We start from the raw sequence: 22,323 nt of genomic DNA, 5'->3' as shown, positions 1-22,323 counted from the left end.
ATCTCAAGGGGTATAAGGAAAGCTGGAGATGAACTCTTCATCAGGAACTGTAGTGACAGAACAAAAAGTAATGGGTACAAATGGAAAGAGTGGAAATCTAGGTTATGTATTATGAAGAAATCTTTTACTTTGTAGTTAGTAAGACATAAGACACTGGAACAGGTTTCCCAGGGAGGTTGTGGATGCCTCTTCCATGGCAGTGTCCAAGGCCAGGCTGGACAAGGCTTTGAGCAACCTGGTCTAGTGAGAGGTATCCCAGCCCATGGCAGAAGGCTTTGGACTAGATCTTTAAGGCCCATTCCAACACCTGAACATTCCATGATTCTATGAACACGCTGTACTTGTTTTGGGGTTTTGGTCATGGCCTAACGCAAGATCTGGATCTGCAGATCATTAAAATATTAAGAACAACAGCAGACAACTTGCCATTCCATAAGGGAATTATTCTTCCTTCCTACGTGGGGCTGAACATTCATGGAATCTGTACTGAGGAGAAACAGCTTAAACAGTAAGAGATATTTTCCATTACTAATGGATAAACAGCAAACTGGACTTTAACGTACTCAAAATCTTGGACCAACTGGTGTATGGTTATGTTTAAGAATTTGATTCTTATATACAATGTGAATTTGTATATAGTAGTTTCTATAATATTAAATGTGAATATTTTAAACAATTACCATAGGTTTACCTTCTACTAAATTAGTATGAAATTTTCATTTTCACATTACCCTAAAGTATGTCTGACTTGAAGACACAAGTGCACTCATCCCTAACCTCTAAACCCTTAAGCCCTGAATCTGGATCGCAAAATACATGGTTACGATTTTGTCATTCAAACTCTGGCAGTGCACCAGGCCTCAGGAAGATCTGATGAGGAGAACAGGCTAAGTCCAGTAAGGAAGATACCCCAGAAAGTTCACTGGTAAAGTGAGCCGGTGGAGAGCAAGATACAAGAAAGTGTTCCAACCAACTGAAAAATAAGATGCATTTAACTTTTTGCTTTATTTTTCTGGCAAAATTTGTATTACTGCCTGCTTGTAGTAGTAATAGTACAATGAGTTCTATTTCCAAAGTAAGTCAAAGGTGGATGTTAAAGTAAAGGCAAATGAAAAACAACTACAAGAATCATCCTGAAATATGTGTCTTAGAAGCTGCAACAAAAATATGGATACTGCCTGGGCAAAAAGATTTCCAGGACTCTGCATAACAAGAACACTTAAAATCTCAGAAGACATAAAATCTCAGAGAAACCTGCTGCTCGTTGTGCAGCTCTCTTCCCCAAGGGCAGGGGTGGAACCATGTTTAATGGACTCACTGGTATCTAAAGCCTGTAAGAAGACCAAGAGGAGCTACCTCTCTGATCCATAGAGAAGGAAGTTAATCTGAAGTAGAAATCTGTGCTTCTACTTCTTTATATTGAACTTAGCATGCTCTGAAGGAATAAGAACAGTTGTACGAATTCAGAACAAAGATCTGTGTAGCTCTTTAATGACATGTAAACAAGGGGCAAACAGGAAAGTGAGAGGAACAAAGAATAGGAGCAGAGAATACTTTGTCAACCTCCATCAGTTTGAAACTTCTTGTCTTGGAACTGCCTGAGCAGAGGTATTAGCTTCATATTAAAGCTGACATCAGAGGAGTTTCCTTCTCTGTATTCAGGCCTGGTGTACACTGGAGCTACATGTCATGTAATGAACCACACCAGGAAGCCTCAATCACCAACTCCATTCCATTCTGAAGAGTCGCAGCCTGTGTGACTCTTCCTCAGATGGCAACTCTTCTTCACCTTTGATCATTCCTCTCACTCTGCTCTTTTACCCTCTCTCTTAGCTAGTTATGCTGGCAGCAGAAAATAAAGACTGGTGGATTTTTATTTATTTACTTGTGCTACAAAAATAATATGCTTTGCATAATTTTATTCATCTCTTAACATAAATTTCTCAAAGGAAGCGGATGGTGTTCACACAATTGAACTTCCTAAAGTAATTTCAGAAGGTTTGTACAAGCCTTTGACATGGGACCTGACCTACAACAAAAACCTACCATTATAGTACACAGCACATATACCCAGGCCCCAATATATGGGTTAGGAACCCTCTCAGTAAAAGATCTTGGCTTTAATACTTTGTATTTTGACTACTGGCCATTTCTTGATAGAAGCTGTGAAAGTAATTGGCAAACTAGCCAGTGTTTGCACATTGCCAAATATTTTCTTAGCATTAGAAGGACCAAATTAATGCATTCTTGATTTAAGAATATGATACCAAATAGAGTAGGTTATGATTATTTAATTTGAAAAAGATCTACTGAGAGTAGGACACCTGCAATTTGTAGTTTTCTGTCTCATTTTTCTCTCTGCTACTTTATGAAAGGTGTGGATTTTGTATCACTACTCATCAAGCTTTGTATAAATGCAGTGCAGCTCCTTTTATATTCGTATCTGTAGCAACACATTTCCCTTAATTTTAAGATTAGTGTGTGAAGTCTCTGTACTTATGCTTTAGCTTAGATGGCCATTGATTTGTAAATAGTATGAATCTTCAGGACTGTATTTTTTCATCTGTTTAAAATCTAATAAAAGCTCAACTCATAGGTGTAATGAATTGTATAAACATCCACTGCTTCCAAATCAATGTTCCCTTTAGTAAATCTAAATGAAATCTTAGTAAGCATGCAGTAGGAATATAAATATAATTCATATAAATATTTCTCCTTAATAATCATCCATATCATAAACTTCTGGACTGGTGTCATTGAATATGTGATAATAATCTTTTATCTTCTGCTTGCATTCAGCTAGACCTGTACAGGGCAAGATGATCTGTCCATACAAAAAAATGTCTCAGAACTGGAAATGGATGGAAGTCACATGGATGATCATCCATCAGCACTATCATCTATCTATCTGAGTACCCAGGTCACTTAAGACAATCATTCTAAAGATGGGGGTATCAAACATACTGAGTTGATCCTTCTATCCCATGTAGTTTATGAACAAGCTATGTCTAAGAACTTCTGTCATTTTGAGGCTTTATGAATCAGTTGGATTACAGTAAAACAATTCCAATCAATAGGATGCTTAAACTGATCCTGCTCAATGCCACATTTTCAATGGCAAAAGGAAAGGCTGTTTAGGCCAATGAGGGCTGGCCAATTTCTGCAGTCCCTTCCCCTCATACTGCTGCAGTTCCACAACTCTAGGAGTAAGGATACTGAAGCACATACTCCTGCCTCATACTTTTACAGTTTTATACCTATTGTTTAAGAATTTGTCTTACTGCTTATTAAGCTTGCTCGTACTGTCTGCTTCCACTGATGCCTGTGGCTGCAAGGCACAGAAGTTTGCTAACTGCTAGGTAAAAATGCTCTTTATTTAGACAGTTAACATTTTCCAAAATATATTACCTGAGTTGGGTTTTATGAAGTGTCTGGTCTGGTATAGCTACTGCAGGGCTTCAATTGATAAATTGTAAGGGAGCTGTAAGGGCACTGTAAGGGAGGAGAAAAAACCCTTTTCTTGTACAGATACTAATGTAGCAAAAACCCCTAGATCCTTTCCTTCCTGCAGATTTCCTTATTTAGAAACCTATGACTGGTCTCATTACAGTTTTTTGTTTATGCTAAACCTGTACTCAGCCACTTAACTTCTCTAGAAGACACAGGCTTGTAAACTTTGTGTAATAAATGTCCAACCAATTCAGTCAAGGTCAAAAGAGGTTTTGTGACCATTCATTTACCTTCCTACCCTTTCATAAATAATTTTAGAAATAGTAAATAATTTTAGAAAATGATAAATAATTCAGAAATAATAAATAATTTTAGAAAATAGATCTGCTCTTTTAAAAATAGCCTCACCTTCTTATGGATAAGTTTCCACAGAAACATGTTCTCCTTCCTGACTATGTATTTTCATGGGATAGAAAGTGCTGTGTACTAGTTAAAAAGTTCTATGTACCTTTTAATATTTTGTTTGTTTTTAAAGCACTTTTCACCCTGTATTTTTCATCAAAACCAGGGAAATTCTTTTTTTGAGTGTGAGAAGGGTCTAATCATTTAATCCAGATGCTCCTTTGTCTGTAAAGGGTAGTCCATGAGTATATTAACACCAACTATTTCCTCTTGTGCATTCCACTACCTGAATTAACTGCACAGGAAAAAATCACTCCCTGATGGCCAGACTTATACATTTATATACACATAAATATACAAATATTGCTGTGCAGATATTGCATATTTTTTACTGTTTTCTTCTCAGAGACCATCATCAGGATGTCACAGTAGAGCCATGCTTAACTTCAGAAACAGGACATATCCCACACTTACTATTAGGCAGTAAAGGCTAGGAAAATGACTTTGTGCTTAAAGCCAGACTGGATAAGTTATTGCTGATAAAGCCTAACTGCCAGGGTTACACTGCATTGTCTTACACACCTCAAGAAAAAGCTGCCTTTGGTTAGGCACCACAAAGTAGATAAGGACAAAGCCTATAAAAAGTTTAAAATTACAAAACCCTCTCAAGTGTGCTTGTTATGCACATGTGATGCGCTGATCTGTTGGTGGTTGCAAGATCCTGCTGCAGAGATGATCGCGTTTTCAAAGAGCCTTTCAGGGACGGCTCTCCAAGGTTTCAACACGTGGATTGCCATACGGCGTGCCCAGCCGGCTGCTGGAAAGAATGAGGTAGGAAGGCCCAGATGCATTACAGCCAGGATGGGGGCTCTACATTCAGGTCCGTTTCTCTCACCCGCGACATCAAGAGCAAAAGAAGAAAAGCTTATCAAAGCCACCTAGCTATGGAAAGGGAGCTTGTCCATATATCGTGCTTTGAAGGTCTCAAACGGGTATCGCTCCCTTGCCGAGACTTGCTCCACCGGAGTTAACCTGGAAACCGTGACTCGAGGCTGACGGGTTTGTTTTTTCTTGAAGCCAACGTTTACTTTTGAGTTTAATCTCCCACGCACACCCCGCTCCCGGGCCCGCCGCGGGGCTGCCGATGCCTCGCTCGGGCCGCCCCTGCCCCGCGGGCTCCCGCGGCTGCCGGCCGGCCCGGAGGGCAGGGCTGGGGCGGGGGACCCGGCGCGGCCCGGGGAAGGCGCTGCCCTTCGCTCCGCGCGAGAGGGCCGGGCTTCCCCAGTTCAGACAAGTCCTTGCCCCGCTCCCGCGGCGGCAGGTTTGGTGCGACACCGTCCTGACATGTTGTAACTGGTTTCCACACCCACCGCGCCTGAGAGCGACGGGAAGTACCTGCGATGAGCGCTGCGCCGCCGTGACTCGCCGCCGCCGCGCTCGCAGCAGCCGGGTCGAGCCGCCCCGCCGCTCCGGAGGCGAGACCCCACGCGGGGCACCGGCGCAGTAAGTGGGTCTCCCTTCAGTCTCCGACGGGACGGGACGGGACGGGACAGGGCAGGGCAGGGCAGTCCCGCGCCCCTCCAACATCCCGCTCGGCGCTGCGGGGCGCTTGGAACGGGGGTGCGCGGGTCGCAGGCGGCGGGGGCGCTCCGGCTCGGGCGCGGCCGCGGGGCCGGCGGCGGGCGGGGGCCGGGCGCGGTGGGCGGCCCGCGGGCGCGGCTCCCGCGGCTCCCACGCCGCGCTCTCTCCCGGGGCCGCCCTGCGCAAGCGGCCCCCGCCCGCCGGGCCGGGGGCGCCACACGTGTGGTGTCGCCCAGCGGAGAGCCCGCTGCCCTTGTTTTGCCTGGAAAGTTAACTTTCTGGTTGAACGAACAAAGGCATCCCCCCTCCCCCCCAAAAAAACCAAAACCGCCACAAAACAAGCCAACCAACAAAAACAGAAAGAGAAAAGAAGGAAAGCAGCAGGAGCGCTTGCGGTGTTGTTTTTCACTTGGATTTGATGGCCTTTGTATTCACAGAAAATGTAATTTCGTTAATAATTAAATAATTGCCTGTCACTACTTAATTTAAGGTAATTATTATTTATTCTTGATACAATTCTTTAATAGAAAGGTTGGTGGAAGGCAGGTGTCATAAAACGCCTGTTTGTTCTGTTAAAGGTTGGTCATGCCAGGCCCTTAAGCCGTGGGGAGGCTCCTTGACAGAGCTGTGGGCCAGACATGCTCAGGTGTCCCAAAAACGATACCTGAGAGTACGCAACAGCTTGCAACAAGGTGTTCCCGAGGTTTAAATTTCATGGCAAGGTTGAAACTTTATGTAGAAACAGTCAAAGTAATCACCTTTCCATTGGAAAAGAGATAAGGACATCCTGAGGAGAGCACCATGACCAGGCCCTTGCCAAAGACCGGCTGTACGAGCCTGAGGTTAGAGCTGCTCCTTAAAGTTGCTGAATAGGAAGTTTTTCAAATCCTGTGAATATTAGTATGGCAGGGAAGTTCCTTGTCTCTAGTACTAGCCTGGAACCCCTGTAGAATGTTGTATAATTTTCTTTAGTGGACATTTGTCATCTGCTGCATTTGTGAAGTCTGGGATACTCTCCAGATCTTTCTGTATAAAGGCACAGTTATGTCTTTCTCATAAAATAGGTCTTCTCTTGCTAGGTTCCTGGCAATGGCATTAGAAAGGTCTGAGCATGTTGTTAATAGAAGAACAAGATGATCACATCAATGCAGGGTTCAGAATTTGTGTACTTCAGCAGAAGTTTCAGTTTTAGCAGCTCCATTGGAGTTCAAGTTCAATTTAAGCCCATTAATGGCACTTACTAAAAAAGTTTTATGTGATTGAACCCTGTGTTCAAACAGAGAAGATGGCTGATGTGCTGGGCTGGCATTAACAGCTAAGGTTTCTCAGAGGCTAAACAACAACCTTCCTGGTGCTGGTAAAATTTGTAATCATGTACATAAAGTGTGATAAAGATCTTTAAGCCTCCAGAGATGGGCCTCATTCTGCACAACCTTGCTAATATAATTGTTGACCTGAGGAGGACCTTTGAAGAATCAAGTTTATTATGCAGAAATCACAATACACAGTTGAAGAAAACACCAAAAAGTTTATTTAAGAGTTTTGTCTACACCTCTGCCTCTTTATGCAAAATAATATGGTTTCATAGCTTCAGTTTGTACAAAGTAGCTCTTACCTTTCAAGGAGGAAAATACCTATGTCAAGACATCTAGACCTTTTGTCAAATATACCTGAAGCCATTGTTTTAGTTTGGGAGTTCTCTTTTGTTTTGTACTAATGTATCTCATGCTGATGTCCTTAATTTCAAAAAACAGAATTAAAATTTTTTCATTTGTCTCAAGTGTTCTGTGATTTATTTCCATGCTGGCAAATTTTACATTTACTTTCTTAAATTAATGTGCACTGCTTTAAGCTTCTTTTGTAAACAGCACTTGTAAATCAAACATCAACTTCAAAGACGTTCACTGTAAAATGACTGTTCTTGTTTGGAAGATGCTGCACCAGAAGTCTCACCTTTCCATGGTTACTTTTACATATACACTACTTTCAGGATAAGTCTGAGCATAAGTTTCTGTATTTGACCTCTGCCACAATTAATTAATTCATTATATTCAATGAAAAGTCAAGCAATGTACTGTACTGTTGTGAAAAACAAATGAAAGAACCAAACCAAATAAAAGAAATGCATGTGAGGCAGAACACAGATGCAATCATTTTTAGCTTTTTATTTGTTCATAGCATTCAATATTTGATATTGCACAATGTTACATATTAAGTATAGTCCTGTTCCCTTAAGTTATTTTCAAAGGACAGAATGAGAAAAAAGAAAAAATGAATTCAGACAGGCTTTTGAAATAAACACATCTTTCTCAGCTGTATGTATGCAGTCAGTGGAAAAAATTCTATTTTAGAAGTATTTCCATTCCAAAGTAGTAAGAATTTTAGAAATATCTTTCACTTGTCTTTGTAAAAGCATATTTATTCTTAAATGTCATAAGACTGACTTTTAAGACTGACTGTGTTACTACAGTGACTAGAGAATTACTTGTCCTGGAGGGCCCTGAAAGAGGGTTGTATTGGAATCTCGGTAAATCACCTGTATTAGCGTTCAGACTCTTCAGAACAACTCAGCTGAGTACCTGCATTTTGTACTTTTGGTTGTTCTTCATTCTTTATCTAAAATGTCTTGAAAACCTGGTCCAGATGATTGGGCCAGTCCTTATGTGTGACTGTTTTAATTTTACTGTATGTTAAGAATTTAATCTTTGTCTGTCTTGCCTGTACTGTGTGCTTAGTTCTCGATCACCTTCCGCCACAGGCTGTATCTGCATCTGTAAGAAGGGAAATGGTATCACTCCTGTTTTATAACATTTCACTTCTATTAGTGAGAGCAGTGTAGAACAAAGCCCTGAGTGGCTGTCAGAGGAATACATGTAGTTCTCAGTTGGGGGGAGAGCCCTCAGATCCCTTTCGCGTTCTGCTTTCCAGTTCACCACAAAGAGCTACTCTTGGAGCAGCCAGGAACACTCCTTTCCCCCAGGCTCGAAAGCAGTCCTATCTGGGAAGATCTGCCCTGCTACTTGGCTGAGAGACAGGATTCAAATGGATTTATTCCAATATGATGTGCTGATGCTAGCTTCAGATCTGGATTTGTGTTTCTTGGTCTTTTTTTTTAACCTCAGACTCCCCAAGTTTCCTATAAATCTTGGCTTAACTGAACATTTAATTGGTTTTTGAAGTATCAGTAGTTATGGAGATTTTTATTGTCATTCCTTTAGGTTAATACAGCTAATTTACATTTCCCTTTGGGAAGATTTAAACTGTTCCCGACAGTGGAAAGCAATTGCACTGTTTGCAAAAATATCAGGAAGGTCTTGATGGGAAGAGGGAATTAAGTTACATTTATATGCCAGTAAATGAAATCAGGACTCCCTATGACTATTTGCTATTATACTTCTATACTATTAATTGGGCTTGCAGGGAAACCCAACGTTAACTTTTGAGCTATCAAGGTTTTTCTAGCTATTTTGCCTTCATTGGATGTTCTTCCTATTTCCGCAGTCTTTCTCTTAAGCTTCATGCCCTAGCCCTGACAGATGGAAGCCCATCTTTCTATTTTACATGGCTATGCTGATGCTGCTGTCAGGAAACACCTCCCCACCGTTGTTTGGTGACTTACTGAGGGTTGCAGAAACATGAAGGAAGAAACATTGGCTATTTGTTCTCCCTATATCTTAAATCCCAAATGTGCAGCACAAAGCAACCCTCTCAGACCTTGTTAAATGAAATAAAAAAAGTATGAGTTTATAAAACATCAGCAGTAAACAGCTTGTTATTAATGTTTTGAAAAAAAAATTAAGATTAAAGCAGCCGCTCCTCTTGGCAGAAGGAATGAGCAGGGTGGAAACTAGACATCAAATTGCTGATTCAGAGTTTGATCCCAGATGTGGGAGGATAAATCTTTCTGGAGTTCCTCATAACTCACTGAAATGAGGTAGGCTGGTCCTGCTTGGGAGCAACAAATGGATTAGATCAGCATGGGAGAACAGATAGATAAGGAGAAGTACCTGAATGACTGTGGTTTCAAGGAAGCCAAAGAAAAGAGATGCGTTGCAGAGACAGTAATGCATCAAAAAGTAGGAAATTTAATTGGTTTCTGAAGTGTTTGTTTGAACAGTACTCAGTCAGTTGTTACAAAGGGGGTTTTGAAACTGTAGGGCCTATGATACTGTACTGGAACATGCATTGGGTATGTATTGGTGTTACTGGTACAGGTGTTTGGTGTACTATGAGCTCTGACATAGCTTGTAATATCAGAACTTCCTAAAATCACTGAATTATGTGTTCAGTTTACTTTATGTAAAAGCTCGTTGGCTATCTCTCTAATATATTGTCTATTTAATATTTATCTATCTCTTTAATATTTAATGTTTGGTAGTACTAGTCTCTGAGCCTTTTCAAAATGTTTTTAAATTCTTGGAAGATGCTAGAAAAACTTGAGCAACTTTACCAGAAAAGTATTTTAGTTAATAACTGTGTGTGTATCATAGATATCTAGAAATATTCTGATTGTTTTCTTACTTACTTTCTCTTTGCAGATACATTTAGTCAGCTCATTAATGGAAGCTTAGAAGACTTTATACAAAATATACGTGAAAATGGAAACTTCATCTTTGCTATCATCCTTACATGATGAATGCAGATCAGACAACTATATTGAACCTCATTACAAGGAGTGGTACCGAATTGCTATTGATGCTCTGATTGAAGGAGGTTTAGAAGCCTACAAAGAATTTCTTTCCAAAGAGAGATGCTCAGAGTTCCTAGCAGATGAGGAAATTGATTATATTTTGAACAATGTTCACAAACTTCCCCAAAACACAATTTATTCCTCTAACCATTCCATTGATGACACCTCTTCCTCGGGAACCTACTGGCCCATTGAATCAGATGTGGAAGCTCCAAATCTTGACTTAGGTTGGCCCTATCTGATGCCTGGAATTTCTGGTGGAACAAATATTGATCTGCTTTTTCATCCACCTCGAGCACAGCCTTACACCATAAAGGAAACTGTTCGGAAGATGATACGAGATGCAAGAAAGGTAAACATGAAAAATAATATTGGGAAAAAAGTGGCAATAATAATAATCTAGTTGGTGTTTTATTACAGGGGTTTTTTTACTTTTATTTTTGCCCTGGCAGGAAAAAATTACCTGGTTGCTCACAATTCGGTCAGAAAAGTTTTCCCAGACTGAGATCAGTCCTTTGGTGTCACATGCACCAGTGTTATTCACCTTAATTCAGAGGGATCAGGGGTTAATTGGAGGGATTAATTAATACTACCATTAATAATGAATAATTACCTTTTATTGTAATGCTGACCAGTGCATGAGAATTTCGTAGATAATGAGCACACCTCTTCTTTGCCTTCAGTTGAATATACATCAAGTGATACAATTCTGTATAACTTCAGGATTTATACTAATGTTTCTCTCTTGCATCAGTGGGAGCATGCATTGGTTTGGCATGGCAGACAGTTACAAGGAAACAACACCTCGGTGTACATCTGACTCACGTATTTTGAGGGTCAGGTTTTGTGATTTTTGTATGTCCTTGCAGAAATCGAAGCAAACTCAGAAGGAAAAAAATGAACTAGACTTAGGCAAGAAGGAAATAGATTTTACTTGTGTATCTTGCCTTCATTTCTGATTAATGATTAGAGATTTGGAGATTTTTCCAAATATATTTGTCTCCATTTAAGGGCACTTATGTCTTGAGTTTCCTACAGCACACCCAGCGTACACCTTAGTGGCAGAATGTTGTATGTACAAACCGCTTTTGCTTTCAGTATGTCAGTTTAAAACGTCTTAAGTTTTAAATTTTAAAACAATGTCAGTTAAAAAAAATCAAAAAATGTATTAATATGCAGATCTGTTTGACACAGGGGCATAATACCTCTTTAACAGGTATAACAAAGTTTCAGAAGTATTTCTAGCAACTATGTCAAACTCACAAATTTTCCCCATGAAATACAATTGTGTTCTGCATGACTCTATGAGCTTTAAATTGGTAGAATGGGCTGTAGCTCACGTACATATGTAAGCACTTCAGGGGCTGAAATATGTGTGTAAATGTGTGCAGTAGAAATGGACTGAACAGGGCAGGGCAGGGAAGGACGGCCTCTTTTTACAATGTCTCTGCTATATTTAGATAACGCATATAATTTGTTGCCATAATAGAGTTATCACTAAGCCTTTTATCCTACAGTTTATGATTTGGTATGACTGTATGCTCAAGGAAGAGTTAATTAATTCCCTCCCTCTTTGTCCCTTTCAGAGTGAGATTTGGTGTTTTCTGTTTTGGTATGCAGTGAGACTTGACTGAATTACCCAAAATACTCTCTCAATGGCAGCTCCTGTCCTACCAATGTATCCGCTGTAAGGGAAACAACAAAACCACTGTTAACTCTATTGAGAAGGCTAGTTCAGTTTTGCTACAAGGTCTTGAAATGCCACGAATTTAGGCCATTCCCCCTTACTTGCTCCTTGGAATGCAGCTATAGAAAAAAATTAGGTGTGACTTAGATTGGCCCTATCTGATGCCTGGAATTTCTGGTGGCTTGCTTTGCTTTGGAAGAAAGTTGAATGCATAGTATATTGGCTCCCTGATGTGCTTGTGGTGCTTCCACGTTATAAAGAGGATGTTTTATGTGTGTCACTGTCAAATCTGACAGCTGAAAGGTTTGTTTAGTTGATCAGCACAACCTCAACAACCATAACACTTTTGATACAAGTGATACAGGTTGGTTGCTTCAGGGAGCAGCAGTTAAATCTGAGACGTAGTGTTGTTCAGCCTCTTCTGTCTGCAGATGCATAGAAAAGTTTAAAGTATTTCTAAGCGAGGAAGTGAAGTATCTAAAACATACTTACAGTAGGGAAGCACTTCGTAAACGGCCTAGCACACTTCTCATAAGCCACTTAAAAAATGTAGTTATATTAACCAGGGTTCTTTGTTACGTAGTAGTGGAGATGTGTAGTCTTAAGAATACTGAAAGACAATAGGATAATGTTACACATGGAAAACAGAAACCTTTAAAGAATAAATCAGCAAATCATGTTCAGCCAACACATCTCTAAGCCAAATCTATGGTAATTTCAGCAAACTTCTGTGTGAAAATAAACAGGCTGTTGGAGGTGGGCGTATTCATACCACCTAAATTTAAGCTCCAAACCTGAGTGACTGTGTTCAGGCATTGATTTCCCTGGGCTACCTGAGAGCTCAGTGTAGTAGAAAACCAGCTCTACCAGGGCAAGGCAGAGAATGTTTCTGCACTGATTTGCTCCATGAAGGAACCCATTTGATGTGTATTTATATGTATAAACTATCCCAAAAATTCATGAAGGAGACTGAGCCACTTGAAACCTAGATGCTTTTGAATATTGGGAGATCTGTAAGGATAAGATGACACTATTAGTGGACTTTGTCTTGACCTCTTTCATGCTTGATGCATCACAGTGTCACTCCTTAAAATGATTATTACCTATGTTAATTTTGACCTTAAGAAGATGTTGTAAACAACATTAAGCAACTTGGTTGCTGACTGATTTTTTTCCTGGCTAAAGAGGAAAATAATTTGTAAGACCATGCTACACTAGACTAAAACCTGTGACTATGGAAAAGTGTTGTAATAAAATCTTGTCACATATTTCTTGCATACATAATCAGCATAAAAATTACAGACATGGCCTTCATTGTAAAGTACAGGTGATATAATAATGGAATTCTTACAGAAAAGGATCAAGACTGTTAAATCCTAGAAAAATGAGCGAACCATATAAAAGAGATGAATCCATGCTTGTGATACATGTTTCTGAAGTTATGTTAGCGCAGAGAAACTATTGTACACAGCATGGCATTACATTGTCATCTATATACTACAGCACTTTTGTGGGATAAATGGGATGTTAGCAGAGTGCCTTAGGTCAAACCAAGATGTCAACAAAATGGGCTTACAGTTGGTGTAACTAGACCTCATCTCTAAATGATACAGCTTGCCAGCCACCCTGCTCTGTCAACATAACCTGTGCTCACACAAGGAAGCTGTGTGGCGTGACTGTGTCAGCTGGGGAGACTGAGTCTTTTTCGCGTGTTGATATAAGCATGTGAGGAAAAAGCACTGCAAGGTCTGCCTGACCTTAATGATGGAGACTTTTGTAAACAAGCTGGTAACCTTATTTCTCTTATGTTTTGGAGGTTTCTACCTTTAATCACTTGCAGGTTTCCGGCTTCTCTGAAGCTTGAGGTGCTCCTACAGCCTGACTCATCATGGCTGGGCTGTCTGAACAGCAACTGATAATGTTTAGCAGTTTTTACTGAGAAGATTATTCATCTGGGAAATTTTATCAAGATCATTACTCATCTGTGTCAGGTTGTAGTGGGTAGATGCTGGTTAACATGAAACTTCCTTCTTTAGTACAGAGTAACACAAAGACTTCAGTAATTAGGTGTTCTCTCCCTCTGTGACTTTTCATAAGAGTTGCCTCAAAACCGTCAGTCATGAGGCTTGTACATGTGTGCAAGAAATACCTTGTACTATTTTCTCAGGTGGGATTGACAGGGTGAGGCAACAGGGAAAGGACAGGACAGTGCACCAAAGGGACCTTCTGGCAGTGTGTTTTTCTCTTATACAGTAACTAAATTCCTCTTTCGACCATGGAGACGTTCCTACACAGTTTTAGAAAAAAGGCACAGTTCAGACTAATATCCAAATAAGGATCTGCTCTTCCTAGAGAGAATTAAAACCTGTTTTTTAAAGAACCATGTTGTTTAGACAACCCAAGGGTTGCTGGTTTGTAGCACAGGCCAGAAAACACTTAAAGATTTTCCTGACATACTTTTGGGATTTATGATGGAATGTTTGAAGTTACACATTATTCAAAATATACACAATACTTTTCAATGATTTTATTTTATTCAGATAGACTAGCAGTCATAAGCCTGGGTTCATGAAGTCAGTGATGTTTGTAAGAATTTTTAAAAATATAATTGCTTAGAAGCTTAAATAAAAATTTAGATGGTTCGTGTATTACCATTTCGGACAATAAAAAAAGGCTTTGTTTGTTTGCTGAAAAGGTTTGTGTGCTGAAATACTCATGACTGGGGTTTTTAATGAGAAAAGTTGCAAAACTTGAACCCTTGGGAAAGAATTATGTTGTACACTGTGAATGAGTGTAACTTGTTATTAGTCTTGCTGGACACACTGTAGGTAAGCACCTACTCAAAATGTCTTTGAATTCTTGTGAGAGAGAGTTATGTACTAAATGTAATGCCTGTGTTGCTTTCTAAAGCAGTGGACCTAGTCAAATAAAAATAGTTGACTCATTTTAAAAATACATAAAAAGGAAAATATTTTCTTTTACTTTTTTTTTTTAAATTTTGTTTTGTATTGTTTCAGGCAAGAGTAAAATGTGTTTTCTGAAACAGAAAAAAATTATTCACTATTAACTCATTATTATTGGCTATTAATTAGTATTATTGTTCATTATTAATTCACTATTATTTACTGTTGATCTCATTTGTTCATGTATATAATACAATAATAATAGTCTAGTACTGGCTGCAGTCTAGTATGAAAGAAAATCAAATTCTTACATACTTATATGAAGAGTGATGTTCCTATACAGAAAAAAACTTGTAGAATATGGATATGTTGAGCAATCTTTTATTACTCTTTCAACAATGCTCTTTGCCAACTATTTTAAATATAATTTGAACACAGACTGGAACAATGATAATGAATTGTGCTTGTGGCAATACTTGTCTTAGCTCACTAATTGCATCAGTTCAGGCAGATGAGAGAGGGACTGCGCTTAAAAACCAGAGCAATCTGCTGAATTCAGGGAGACAGAATAGATAAATGCAGTAGTTTTCCCACTCAGACATTTTTTGTACTATCTATAAAGTGTTTGATAATCAGTGGATATCTTTTTTTAAGATGAGAGTAAGACATAGAAGTACTCAGTTTCCAGCTGAAAACATATAGGCAGCATTTTCCCTGCCAAGATACTCTGCCCCTCAAGGATTTCAGAAGGTGCCGTTTGGTTCAGGTGCTCTGCTGAAGGGTGAATTCATCATTAACTTCCTCTCAGCTTCTGTTAAAAGGCTTCCCGATAGTTGAAAATCAGCATGGCAGCCATGTGTATGGTTCCCAGGTGAAATATAGTTTTAGTTTGTGATAGATTTATTTCAGAAAGTGAGATCGTATCCCAGCTTTTCTAATCACTCAGAGTACATACCATGCGTTGGGAGAGGACTTATCTTACTCATGTGACCCAATATCAATTTTTTGTCATCACAAAGTAGTGCTGCTCACAATAAGTAATTATTTCAGGCATTTTCTCTGCTTGCATTTCCCTGCGAAGTCTTCACACTATTTTGTGTGCCTGTCCTCTTCTCTCCCTGCTGTCCTGCTCTCCCCATGTAAGGGTAGTCCTAGAGCAGGCACAGCAGAGCACTCACAGTGCAGGCAGAGAGGACTGCCATCGATGGGACACATCTGCAAGCAGTTTTATAATCTGGAAAGCCTGGGGCTTTTGTGAAATGCAATTCTTACGTGCAGTTGCTCTAAACATGAAACCCGCAATTTTTTCTGGTAGTGCTCCTGTTACGTGGGAAGGATCCAAAACTGAAAAGCAAGCACAGTGCAGAGCCTGGGGAGTGGGAATCTTTGAGAACATAATTTTTAATTAGTTGTGGTAGTTTTTTATTCATTGGTTTCTATCTTTGCAAGACTTTTGACATCTTCAATACTCGTATTAAAAGATGTAATTAAATAATTTATAGGTATTGCCATTTTTATGTCATAGCTGTGCTAATGTGTTATCAAAATACCACACCTCCATGATGAATTTAAAAATCGAATAGGGAAGATTAAAGGCCAGATATTGCAGGCAGCTGTATTTCTTTATTAATGTCTGTCTCATTCACATACATATGAGAAGTAGGGTACACATATGCGTTGTAGCAGTTCCTTTCATTAAAGCATTTTCTGTCATTGACATTAATCTCTGTCAGTCAAAACAAAAGTGCCATTAAGAAGTCATTTACGCTTTTTGCACATTCACTAGATTAAAATGTTCTTTATCATATTCAACAATAGCTTTGTACTACATTATGCTGAAGCAATTACAGATCAAAATATGCTATACATATAAGACTGTTGATTTAAAATAATTTTGCCCAGGCAGAATGCTTCTTTCAGTGCCCAGACTAGTGTCTTTGGGTTCCGTCCCTTTCCTTTTCTTGCTTGTCAGAAAAATACAGATAAGGTTGAAGTGCTATTTCTGCTCATCTGAATTCCTCTCCTGAAGAGATCTCCATTTTTCTGTATTTTTTTTCAGCCAGGAAACAATCTTGCCTGAAGAACTATAGCCTTAGTCACTTCACATTCATAAATCCATAAGCCTTTTTTCATCTTTTGCAGTTTTAGCATAGCTTTTGAACTCATGATAGCTTTCCAACATAGCCAGTGATGCTCTGAGGGGACACATTTAGGGTGCTTTTAAACTTTGAATTTGTTATATATCGAATTTGAAAAATAAAATATTATATGTAGTAGAATTTTAAATGAACATAGCTTGGTGTGCAGATACCTGCAATACTGCAGCAGTATTTGTGTAACACAGTGTGATAGGATCTACGTAGAAAGTAGAGAAGTACTGACAAAACAAAAAAAGTTCAAAATTTCCCATTCTTCTGTTTGGAAGGAGTGGGATTGCATGCCAGTGAGTTACATGTATTAAGTTTTCTCATATATCAGATCTGACTGCAAGCATCTGCTTCACTTGTGACACTTTATTGTGCCATAAATTGAGTCTCTCCTGATGGGAGAGGATTTGCTGAAAGTCCTTGCAAGGAGTTTAAAAGATAAAGCGAGACGTCTTCTTTAGTTTCAATGCTTCCAGATAGTTGTTTATTAAGTCTTATCAGAGGAACAGAGCCACTAGTGTGACCCAGGTACAGCATGGAAAGAGGCAAAGTAGGAGTGAGAGCGAGAAAGACCTAATTATCAAGATTTACACAGCCTTTTAAAGACATTTTAACCAATAGTTACTAAAAACGTATATTATTTTTACTTTCTTACCAATTATTCAGTAACATGACTAGGAACTGCGGAATTTTCTATCCAATCAATCCAAACTACTTTTACTGCAGAATATGAAGTGGTAGAAGAAGGAGAAGAAGGTCTAGAGAACAACAGCAATCCTCCATTTTGATATTTCTTACTCTTATCTATTTACTATAAAGAGAAGCCCAAAACCTCTAAATTTTTCGCTATATGACAATCTTACATAGTAGTCTATCACCTAATTCACACCACTGTATTTTCTAGCTGTTGTCTAACTGTTGGTAATTTTTTCCAAGGTTTAAAGCTATACCAGTGTTGTCCAGGGGGGTAAAAACCCTTGAAAACAGGCAGAGAAATATTCTCGGCACTCTGGGTTCCTACAACTTGTAATTATTTCAGAACAATTTGCTTAACGCTGAATTATTTTCCTTGAGGAGTACTGCAGGTATTCCAGTACAGATGATAGAAGGGTCAAAGTACGCTTCTCTTATTTACCTCTGTAAAAGAAGTGCAGACCTCGCCACAGATAGCTGTGTAATCATGCCTTCCATTTTAGCCTGGTAATAGAGTATGTCTATAATCACTTTTTAATAAAGATACAACAAAATTGTTAGAGAAGTTAAAGTCCACATTTTCAGAAGTGCTGTCAGCATGCCTGAGACCTCAGAGGGCTTTTGCTGTGTAAAACCCAACTGTAATTTACCTTTGGAAGGAAGAAAGCATTGACCATCACAACCATAACAGGGTGTAACTGGTGCTGAGCTTGCTGCTTCACCATAGGATCTGCAGACATCCATAAAATGACTCACTTCAACAGAACTTTCAAAATAAATAAATGCAAGATCTGGCCATGGCTTGCTTGATCAACAGTTAATAATTTTTCAGTATACAGTCCACTGATCAGTAAGCCAGCTGAGTTTATAGTAGTGTTATTTGCATTATAAATACAGAATTATAAGCAACCAAACTAGCTGTGTCTGCTTTCCTTGCCCTTGTTTGTCATCTTTTCCCATATCTTAGGTGTTTTTTTTTCTGAAGCAATAAACATTATTATGTTTTGCTGCCTGTCTATATATCATACACGTTACTGGTGTCATAGCCTTCCTGATTGGTGCCAGTCAGTACAGACATACCACTGCTACAATATAAACAGTAGATTCAGAATTGGTGTGCTTTCCTTTATTCTTAGCTAGCAAAGAACATAACCAAAGTGTGTGCGGTTTTATAGATGAGACTACTGAGACACATTGAGTATTAAATGAATATAAATCACTTTTTTTTTTTAAAGATACAGTTACAAACCAAAATCCTGAGAGTATTATACATTAGCAAACAGTACTCAGAACAAGTAGGGGCCATTTTTAATTTTCTTGCCTCTGTGGTTTTATTGATGATAAAAATTACAGTTGTGCATTTGTAGTTATGCAGGCCAATTTCTGACGAACATCAGTACTTCCCTGATAAAAGCTGCAAACCATAGCTTTGTAATGCTTACTTTTCAAATATGTTTGTAAAAGCATGAAGCATTTCTTAGCTTCAGATAAGGAGGGTGTATCTTTAAGATGTATACAGGGTGTTCTCATACCTTATCTCGGAGCAGGTTATCTTAACCAGTTCTGTCTCTTGGTCTGGAGTGCTTGTGCTGACTGCCCAGGTTCTGTGAGTGAACCAGAACAGATTCCTCAAAAACAGGGTCCATGATGACCCCTGCTTTCCCCAGCAAGGCATGTGGGCATGTAACTGCCTTCAAAAAACTTTCTGGTTCTTCTTTTATCCGAGGATTTTTGCTAACTGCAGCACCATATCTCCTCAGGCCTTTTTGCATCTGTCAGTGATCCTTCTGTCAGAGACGAAGCTGGGTGATAGGATAATAGAAGTTATGCACCATATCTCTTAGAGATGAAAAGAAAACTTTGAGATCTGCATCAACCACTAGCAATCAGGCTCGAACAGTAGCACAGGATTGTGTGTTCAGGTGGCCAGATAGGTGTGCCTTCAGTTCAAACGGCAGATAGAACATCTCAGCCTTATTTTCATGCTGTTTCCTGGAGCTGCAGGCGCTCTTTGCCAAGAAGGCTGCACTTCAGCTCAATAAACTCCCTTTATGGCTTAAGCAGTAGGTAAAGCACTAAGACGTCACCTTTGAATTCAGGTGACTCTGAGTGGCATCAGCCCATTCAGAAGGAATTGTAGTTAGTGTTTTTCTTTAGGCTTTTGATGCTTGATAAGCCAGAAATAATATTGAGGATGAGATGAAATAACCAGCGCAGAAGAAAATTATGATTCCCAGTGGGACCTTTCTCAAGAAATGCCCACTAAGGGACTAAGCTCTTCTTAAGCTGTGCAGAATTCCCTGCTAGTGAGCTCTGGCTTCTGATAAGAGGCATCAGAGGCAGCAAACAGAAGTTACAGTGTCAAGCCAGCAAAACTGATTTGCTTCAAATGCCAGGGAGATACTGCTTGTCAAAGCAACTAGGTCTCCATCCAGCATGACAGAGCACAGTAATATCTGAAGCTGTCTGCTGTTCTGACAATTTACTGTCACTGACTAATGGTGGATTAGCTCAGGCACGCAGTAATTGCCTGAAAAGCCCTGTTAAGGGCATGGGGTTTTTTTTAAGTAAGAGGAGGGCCTCTGTGGCTGCATGGAATATGTTTGATACAGATCAGTAACCTGTGTTTTCTGAGGATGGGCCTAAAAATATAGCCATCTAAAGGTCTAATTCTTACAGCAGTATGTACTCTAACAAGTTACAGAAAGTTGCTTTAAAATGTAACAAAAACTATGTTATTTTGCTCAAAGGATATATACTTTTGGAATGAGAAGACCAAGCATAGTGATGAAACTGGGAACTATGCCTGATTCTTCTATTTATTTGCTATCACCCTATTTCAGGTTTTAGCATAACATGAACACCAGTAATATCACTGTATTTTCTAATGGATTTTATGATGCATGATATGATTGCAGTAATATCATCATCTATTCTGTTAATGAACTCTAGAGTATTGAATATCAGTAAGCCACTTGTGCCAGAAATCTCATTAGTCAGATGATTTGATTTCTTACGCATAAGTTTAATGATGAAAGTTCAGTCCAGATCTGAAGTGCCATGATAAAATACTGCAATCTCCTGTTCCAGCATTTCTGTCCCAAGTAAAGGCTCTGTACTTTGTCTTGAAGTTAGAGGAGTTAAACAGTGTCTTTGCAATGAGTTCTTGAGAGCTCCAGGTGCTTTTTGGAGGAAGGAAAACGAAGGAAAAGATTTGCTGTTCTTGGGTATTGAGAAAGAGGCATGTCAGAGGAGCAGGGATCCCTGCCAGTCCTTTCAGTTGATTCTTATTAGAAACCAGTGCAGCAACTAAACACTGTTTAGACCTTCTGAGGGACCATAACACTCTGGAGCCCGCATGCAGGGTGAAAATGTTGGCAGCTTGAGGTTACTGGAGCCTTAGAACATCATGTGGAAGGGGGACAGCTTAAGAGATACACAGATGGACCAATGTTTGAATCAGCTGGGCTCTACTCTGTGGTGGGGAGCATTCTCAGGGAGAAGTAACTCCCTGAGAATCTGTATCAAAGGGGTGGGACTAAGGCACAAAAGTTGTGCATACTGAAGTGACCATACTTACAGTATGATAGGAAACCATCCTACATACATTTTTGGTCATAGTTCTTCTTTCCTTTCCCTCCCTCTTTGTCCCTGTCTCCAGCTCTATCCTTTGGACAGCCCTATCTCCTCTGTCCTTTCTCCTCATTCTGCACCTCATACAGAGGTGAACATTTGCTGCCTGCTCTAGACACTTCTGGCATCTTTCTGGAAAGCAGTTCCAGGTGTGACATCTGGGAGTTACATCTCCCTCTTAGGTCAATAAAGAAATGTGGCTGCCCTGGAGGATGCCAGTCAGCATCCCTGAAGACAGTGCTTGCAGTACGGTGTTTGTGTCTTTTCCCCATCCTCTGTCACTTCCAGTGAGAACTTAGAAAACACCAACACGATGTTAGAAACACAGCAATGCTTTTGAATTGCTAGTCAAATCAAATTCATTGCTGAGTTTCTGACTTTTATTATAAATTGGATATCTGACATTAAATATTGGGGAGGTAGATTTTCTGAACAGGACTGTCTTACTGATGTTTTTGGCAAAAATGACGAAGTTTAGAGATCGAGCAGTTGTGTATCAGAAATGACAGTAGACTATTGAATTACAACTGTGATTTCTATACACACGATTTTCATCTCATTTTAACAAACAATACATCTAATAAAACTTGACAAGAATTTTTGGGGGGGGATATTTAGTAAAGGGCAGACAGACAGAAATATAATATCTGCTTAAAGAAGACACTTCTTTCTCTTCAAGCAAAATTAGATCCCTTATTCTGGGAGGATTTAAATACTGTAATTTGTGCCCATGAGAGGTTCCATTAACTTAACATGCATATGTTTGCAGGATTGATGCCTAGGGATATGGCCATATATTATTAAGGATCTGATTTTGAATGTTTAATTAATCTCTTTCTTAAATCATGCCACAGTACATTCGTAGTACAAAATGAGCTACATCTTCAGGTGATTGCATTCATTGTTAGCAACTAAAAAAAGAATAATGTGTGTCCAATCAGATTGCTGTAATTCTTTTATTCTAAATAAAAACTGTGGTGAATAACTGAATATCTGAAAGCCAAGCTAAGCCATGAAACCAGTGGAATGTTTTCCTTTCCCCAGATGCTATTCCATCCCTTTACTGATCCTTGCATTCAGGCCCAGGTCCTGCAGAAGCAGGATGGATGCACATGTGAATGTTACAGAAGATAGGCT

At 39.4% G+C, this 22,323-nt stretch overlaps 1 protein-coding gene across 1 annotated transcript in view; it reads left to right on the top strand.

Annotated features, from left to right (window-relative positions):
* Positions 1-5,288: 5,288 nt before the first annotated feature.
* The window catches only part of FAM83B (family with sequence similarity 83 member B), a 49,604-nt gene continuing 32,569 nt past the window's right edge, over positions 5,289-22,323 (top strand). The window contains 2 exon segments of the mRNA XM_069008623.1: positions 5,289-5,355; positions 9,972-10,475. Of these exon segments, the coding sequence (XP_068864724.1) occupies positions 10,032-10,475 (444 nt within the window). The 5' untranslated portion in view covers positions 5,289-5,355; positions 9,972-10,031.

This window comes from Aphelocoma coerulescens, chromosome 3, assembly GCF_041296385.1.
Source record: "Aphelocoma coerulescens isolate FSJ_1873_10779 chromosome 3, UR_Acoe_1.0, whole genome shotgun sequence".
Lineage (NCBI taxonomy): Eukaryota > Metazoa > Chordata > Aves > Passeriformes > Corvidae > Aphelocoma > Aphelocoma coerulescens.
The sequence above is the reverse complement of the archived record's forward strand: the minus strand, read 5'-3'. Positions and strand labels throughout refer to the sequence as shown.